The following is a 7,964-nucleotide window of genomic DNA, read 5'->3' on the forward strand; positions in this document are numbered from 1 at the left end:
GTTCCTCCCTTTAAAAGTGAGTCATTGACTATTACAAAGCTCATACGCACTGATGTGATAACCGAGGCCGGTGGGTGTGTCACAGCTGCACGATTCCGCCAATCCAATCCAAAAGCGTCATCACATTATTCATGAGCAAATATTCAACCAATAATACGCGCGTATGCTAATCTAATGCGTATAAAGACCATTCAGATGGTGCGTTTGTAGCATAACTGCAACACTTACAGCGACTCTTGCTTGTGCGTGGATTGGGAAAAGTAAATCACTAACGCAGCTGGATAACCTCACGAACCATCTCGATTTCTAAATAGCTGATAACGAGAGCAACTGTGAAAGAATTGTGCTTTTCACAGACGGTTTTGCGTTTGAGCGTCATCTGTGAGGAAAGACAGCGATATCTGTGGGGTGTAGAGCAGAAGTTTTTGCCTTTTTAAAGCTAGTTGTTCTTTCCATCGACATGTCCTCCGGTGATGTGTCAGAGCAGTGTCGGCGGTTTTGCGTGTTGTCTTGGGAGCAGGTGCAACGTTTGGACTCTATTCTTGGCGAGACGGTTCCAGTTCACGGACGTGGAAACTTCCCGACGCTTTCGGTGCAGCCGCGACAGATTGTTCAGGTTATTATGAAAGCGCATCTCTCTGAATACTTTTTCTGCACATTACCTCAGCCTTATTTATTTAAGCCTATACATTTTTACGGATCTATATAACATTTGACTTTTATAATAATACTACATATGGTTAGATGTTTTAAAATCTGTTACTTAAAACTAGCACGATAATTTATGTTACTCTTACCTATTTTTTTATTACTAGCAAGTCATCTTAAGTGAGTATTATTGCTTATTTCTATTTCACTGGTTATTCTTCATTACATACTGGTATTTAGTATTCCAGTAGTTTTTAATATCTATTCAGTTAGTCACTACTCTTGCTAGTCACTATATCAAATTGACAAGTCAATATCTATTAATTTACTAATAGTATTTATTTCTTAGTTGTAAACTAAGATATGGTAGTAACTAATGTATATTCTAGTTATCCCAGTAGTAAATTGATATACACTAGGTCATATTAGACATTAGTGTGTTTTTTTAAGTGTTACTACTAACATTTAAATCCGATTTTGTAAGATGTTTAGTTGAAATAGACTAAAAGTAAAAAAACAACTAGTTATAGATAATAGTATATCTCATAAATACTAGTATAGCTGGAATAGATAATACTGAGAGGACTTCTAGAACCTAATGAAGAGTTACTAGTACAATTTTATTAAATACATTAACTACTAATCGAAAGTGAATAGTTCATATCTGAATCACAGATGCACACTGAATTCAGTGACAAAAATGTGCAATTGAATAGGTATTATTCACTATACTGATAGTTTAGAAGCCAAGTAATATCTGGAAGTATAATAAAAAAGTGCAATTGTAAAATAGGCTAGTCCATATTGGATTACTTGTAGAAAAAAGTTATAGTCTTAGAAAAATAGATACTAGGAATAAATGAAAGGAAAAAAAACAAAACTCTGGCATGTCCACTGCATGGCCAACTAAATGTTGGTGTAATGTCCCCCCCCCCCCCATCACCCCCCACCCCGGGGATAAGCAAAACATTCTTAAACTTTGGCCCTCCAGCAGATACAGAAAACACTGCACTTAGCAAATTTAAGTGACTTGTTAATGACTTAGACATTCTCACGAATCCTACACCGAGTGCAACTCATAACCGACCCTAATCCCATGCGGTGTAACACTGTTTGAGCTAGTCCAGTGATAACCAGCACCAATGCCCCCCTTTTTAATGAAAAGAATTCTTGTTCTCATACACAAGCAGTGGTGGTTTGCATCTACACATGCAAGCAGATATTGATCTTTTCTCCAGATCACTTCCTGTATTATGGTTTCATCCAACAAGAGAGGGTTTGTTTTAAGTTCTTTAGGGAGAATGTGCTCGCTGTTTAACAGAAAATGTGTATACGTTTCAGCATTTCATGTATATGATCCCATATGAAAGCAGTTTTGGGGAAATTGCCAGTTAATCATATATGTACATCTGACATCTTTTATTTCAGTGTTTTCAAAAATGCACTATACAGTGACATTTCTTAGATCTTAGAAACTGGCCTAAGATTGGCCCATATTGGTTCTAATTAAATGAAGATTGAAACTTGGTATGAACTGTGGAATCTGTCAAGTTTCCCCTCCTTTGATCCAGTTTTGCTCCTCATGAAGTGGACCGTGATAAATGGTCAAGCTTTTGACAATCTGCGTTACATAATATTCCATCTGCCTGGGTTTGAACGGATGGTAACGTCCTGTCAATAAAACCCAACTAGGAAGCCCATTATATTTCATGGAAAACCTGTAAAAAACAACTTTGATGTTTTATTGCACAGCCTCCACATGTCATTGCAAAATTGACAAAAGATGGCCGCTCGTTCACTGTCAGTCGTTTTCCCTAACCCTAATGATTTGCCACGGCACCATGCCATTACATGGACTTTGTGGCTGTTTTCATTATCATCATAACCATGTCATGATTGCACATTTGCACCTTGTGCTTTGGGCTGTGATGTACAGCTGAACCATAAAATGTAGGTTTTAAATGCAATTGTGAACCTGACTTGGCATCATCTTAATATCATAATATTCACATGCACTGCAAGGTGATCCGGTTAAACCCTCAATCCATTGGTGGAAATTAAAGGACCTTTGAGTTTCTGTTTGCTTTGGCAATATTTTTTGAAACCTCATTGACTTATGTTCATATTGACAATAGTCCATTATGAAATAAAGTAAACCGACTTTTTGTTTAAATAACACCCAGTTTGTGGTTTAATAAATTGCACTTGGCCACATTGCAATTTGCTTGTGGATTAATTGTGCTTCAAATAAGTATAACTTTAAGTAATATGTTCTCCGCATGTGTGCTTGCTACACTGCATTCACTTGGTCAATTGCTGCAATCTGACCTAATGTGTAAAAATAGAAGGCTAATGATTTGATTGACAGGAGTGAGGGTAGGTGCGCTGACTGACATTAATCCGACAGAGCTGTGGAAAAAGGTTACGTGCATTCTAGACGGAGATAATGAGTTTGATTTAAGCACATTTTAATCTTTGAATGGTTGCGAAACAATATAAAAAGCATATAAATCTGCTTGGCAGGCATAAAATGTGTTCTGTGCCAAAATCAACATTTTTGCCTTTATTGAATCAGGCATTTATTAATGCGTTTTCCGATTTCACATTTAAGATTTATAAGACCTTCATTTGAATGTGAAATCTTACAACTGCCTCTGTAGTTTCACGTATTCTTAAGCGAGCAGTTTTGTATAATGTGCAGCTGTTGCCTACACAGTGGTGCATGTTTCCAAGTCTCAGTGGATGTATTCCTGCTGATGCACAGATGTGTCAGTGCACAGTCCATAAACACATTAACACTGGTCTTTACAATTAGCTTCAGCTCTAGTTTGTGTGTGAAATATACTGGGAACATTATGAATATGCTTAGTAGTGAAAAGTAAAATGAAGATTTTTGTTAATTCGGTGAGTTCAAGGCTAGTTTTGTTTATAAAGTGCATATACGTATAATAACTTGCCATTTGCAAATAAATGCATCCAGCATAGAAGATTACCATTAAAAGGTCAATTATAGTAAATAACGTTAAATGTGTGTGTGTGTGGCATATTCAAAAATTCTCTCAGGGGGGTTTAGTTGGAGCATATGGCTGTCTGTATTCTACATTTCGACAGCCTGAATCACTATAGCCTGGTAATACCAAACTCTGCTACTTTGCTTTGCTTCGTAGACAGAGTCTTACTGGAACGGTGTAATTGAAAAGTGTTTTCTTTTTCGTGCGCGTGGGTGGGATGTGGTGCTTGTCGGAAGTATTAAATCACCCGGTTACCCATAAGCCAATCACATAACAATATCACCTCTCAACCCAACTTATACATCACCTCCGTTCAAAATTTTTAACAAACGCCCTTCTTGTTCGGGGTTCAGTTTGCAAATGCCGGGAATATTTTCCACAACAGTGCAAATTGCACCCTTTATCGCCATATCTGCGGTTGTTCGATTTCCCTAACCTAAAATGCAACCTAAACTCTCCGCTTAGCATCTAAGTCGTCACGGCTCTCTACCCTCCCTCTATTCGTTGATTGGCCGGCTGTTTTCAGGCCCGAGGAAAACTGAAAACTGAAATTGAACGGAAGTACAAAGTCTGACGTAGCCAGGCTACTGAATCACAGCAACAAAGAGACCATAGTGAATTGATGCGTTATTGATCACTGACTATAGACCAACTGTAATTGTTCTTAGTGTGAGGGGGAAATACAAGAAATCTGTGAGTCCATGCAATGTTTTAGCTTAGCTAAATAATAAGATAATTATCTAATAGCAGTGGTGGCAGAACAAAGTATCCTCAAATTGCGCAAATAAGGGTTACGTGTTCACGTAGTACTTGGATGGTAATGATGAGGGATTTTTAAATGATGGCTTATATAGTAAGCTGAAAATACTTTTTGTGTTATGGTGAATAACCATTAGCTGGCTGATAATAAAATTCTTTATTTTTCTAAATGCATAAAAAATAAAACAAATAAAATTCGTTTTTTTAAAAGTTACATGAAGTGTGTGTAGGAATCACAACATTGATTTTGAGATTTACTTTTTTTAATGATTTTTTTTTTTTAAGATTACATTTAACAGTGTTAAATTATAAGCATTTTTAAAGAGTAACTTGAAGTGAGCATTGTGACTGCAAATGTGATCTAAATGTAAAAATTTAAATATCGAATATTGACCAATAAATGAAACGATATCTGATCTTAAACTATTTTTATGCAGGTGGTTCGAGCGCGTTTGGAGGAGCGAGGCATCACGGTTCGAGATGTGAGGCTGAACGGCTCTGCTGCCAGTCACGTTCTGCACCAGGACACGGGGCTCGGATACAAGGACTTGGATCTGATTTTTGGTGTTTCACTGTCAGATGATCAGGCTTTCCGTGTGGTTAAGGATGTGGTTCTCGACAGCCTTCTTGATTTCCTACCCGAGGGCGTCAGCAAGGAAAGAATCTCACCACTTACTTTGAAGGAGGCCTATGTGCAGAAGTTGGTGAAGGTTTGCAATGACACCGACCGCTGGAGCCTCATTTCCCTCTCCAACAACACCGGCAAGAATGTCGAGCTTAAGTTTGTAGACTCTCTGAGGCGGCAATTTGAGTTCAGCGTGGACTCCTTCCACATAGTCTTGGACTCCCTTCTTCTGTTCGACCGTTGTTCAGAGACGCCCATGTCGGAGTGCTTCCATCCGACGGTTTTGGGCGAGAGCATGTATGGGGACTTTGAGGACGCTCTCGGCCATCTGTGCAACAAGGTCATCGCAACACGAAACCCAGAGGAGATCCGGGGAGGTGGTCTTTTAAAATACTGCCACCTTCTGGTGCGAGGGTTTCGGCCGACCTCCGAATCGGAGATGAAATCGCTCCAGCGGTACATGTGCTCCCGGTTCTTCATTGACTTTCCAGACATAGGCGAGCAACAGCGAAAGCTCGAGGCGTACCTGCAGAATCACTTCGCCGGAATGGAGCACAAACGTTATGACTGTCTGGTCACGTTATACCACGTGGTCAATGAGAGTACGGTTTGCTTGATGGGACACGAGCGACGGCAGACATTAAATCTCATCTCCATGCTCGCGCTGAGGGTGCTGGCTGAACAGAACGCCATCCCCACGGTTACCAACGTCACGTGCTATTACCAGCCGGCACCCTACGTGCGAGACATCAACTTCAGTAACTACTACATCGCACACGTGCAGCCGCTGGTGCACACCTGCAGTAGTTCCTACCCAACGTGGTTGCCCTGCAACTGACCCCTGCAGTGGACATCTGATAAAAATCGACTTCAGCCCTTGTACCTTCCCATGTGGTGAAGATGATATGCAAGTGAATATATACACGTTTTTGACGTTTAAGGAGAGCTTTTACAAAACAATGGCAGTTGTTTTTGTGTTAAATGTGACATGGAATGACTGTTCACTGCTGTATGTCTAATTTGAGCCGATCCTTACATTTTCTGTTCTGCAGAGTGAACGAAGACCTTTTTCACATGTAGCAGGGGGAAAAAAAACTAACTTTTTTTTTCTTCTTTCAAGCTCATTATAGATTCAGTTAAACTCTTGCAGGTTATGCAAGTGCGAAAAGGAGGCTGCGTTTTGCGTTATGAAGCTATATGTTTTTATTTTATTTTTGATGCCAGACTGTGGTTTCAATCAACCTCTGTTTTGCTTTTTGGTTTTTTAAAGGACCAAAGAAATTTTATTTTGTCATGAAGAACGGAATGTTTGCTGTTGTAATTCCAAGTGCCTAAAAAACATTGTACAAAAAAGTGAGACCTGTTCTTTCTAAAACCATTTTTCAGTCTCCTTGTTAATTGTAAAACTCTATTTTCAGGGATGGAGGCATGTATTTCCATGTGATTAAAAAAGCACAAAACCCATCTTCATGTGTTCTAAACCTCTTTTGAAGTAGTATTTTTAGGCATATTTTATATTTATAGGCATGTTTCAATTTGTGTTGGAAAATAATGTCAAATGGTAGGGATTTTCTATATATTCAGAGCAGAAGTGACAGTGGTCAGTGATGAAACTTGAAAGTCTAGCACTGTTGTGGTCTGAATGTGTGCTGACTCTTAATCTGAGGAAATGGATCCATTGCAGTTCCAGAACATGAACCATAAGGATCCTTTCTAAAGCACAATGGTCTCTCTTTTAGTGTTACACTAAAGGAAACAGACAAAGGCTGTTTTGTTGATGCTGCCCCTGGAGATAGAATCCTATTTCTTTTCATAAAGCCACATCCATGTCATTGTTTTTGTAAACATCAAGGAGCTGGTATTGCGTTGTAAGCTAACTGATCAAAGGATGCAACGTTAAAAATGATTTCTACTGATTAGTAGAATAATATATATACTGTAATTTATCTTTGTGAATTGCTTTAGCTTAAAGTTTAATAGTTTAAATAGTCTTCGGCCTGGGTTTCACATACAAGGCTTAGATTAAGCCAGAAGTAGGCCATAGTTAACTTAAATTAGAGCATTTAAGTTGCTTTTATAAATGTGCCTGAGAAAGACATCCATTTTAGTCTTGTCTGTGAAGCCTGGCATTAATCATTTAATTTTAAAGTTGTCACTGCAACAGGTTCATTCTTTTACCAATTTAAAGAGCTCTACATCAGTTCTCTTGCTGTGCTACTAGTTAATCATCAGGATTGGTAACTAGGTTTAGACAAGTTGGATGATCTGTAAATTCTCCTTTCACCATTGTGAGTCTTTTTGTGCCATTGCCTTTTGGGAATGAATCAATAAAGTATCTATTTAGAAATTCATCCACCTAAAAAGATCCCTGAGACTAAAATAATAAGTTAAAAACTTAAAATAATTCTCTCTTCCATATACGAGAACATGTATATTTTGCTTTTATTTAAAACTCAACTGATTTATGTTCTTGCAGATTTGGTATATAAAACGTATCCTTAAAAATATTAAGAGAATATGCTTTTTTTATTAATTAAATAATTATGAAGTAGTATCATTTAAGAGTTTAACATTCTTATGACATTAAACGTACAGTATGCGATTTTTGGCCACTTATTTAAAATAATAACAAAAGACGTACTTTGATGACGTCGGGAAAGTGCGTGGGCTCACGGGAGTTGTTGTCGCTGTCAATGACAACCAGCTCAGCTCATGACATGACATCATCGTTTCACAAAATATACGGATATACGGGATCTCTCTGTAGATTTAGCTTGTCGAGAAGCTTTAAATGCAACCCCAATGTTTACCTGTGTCATGCTTCACCTTCTCGGGTCATATTTTTCACCCGTACGTTTGAGCTTTACTGAGCTGGCTGTAGCAGCAGAACGTGCGGGCAAAGCGTAATCGTGGTCCATAAC

General features: G+C 38.4%; 1 protein-coding gene across 1 annotated transcript; it reads left to right on the plus strand.

Moving 5' to 3' along the window:
• The first annotated feature begins 220 nt into the window (after positions 1-220).
• On the plus strand, positions 221-6,507 carry tent5ba (terminal nucleotidyltransferase 5ba). The gene is made up of 2 exons (XM_039679996.2): positions 221-616; positions 4,856-6,507. Exons 1-2 carry the CDS (start codon positions 461-463, stop codon positions 5,879-5,881), a joined length of 1,182 nt encoding a protein of 393 aa, XP_039535930.1. The 5' UTR covers positions 221-460; the 3' UTR covers positions 5,882-6,507.
• Positions 6,508-7,964: the final 1,457 nt, after the last annotated feature.

Source organism: Pimephales promelas, chromosome 12, assembly GCF_988280905.1.
Source record: "Pimephales promelas chromosome 12, fPimPro1.hap1.1, whole genome shotgun sequence".
Lineage (NCBI taxonomy): Eukaryota > Metazoa > Chordata > Actinopteri > Cypriniformes > Leuciscidae > Pimephales > Pimephales promelas.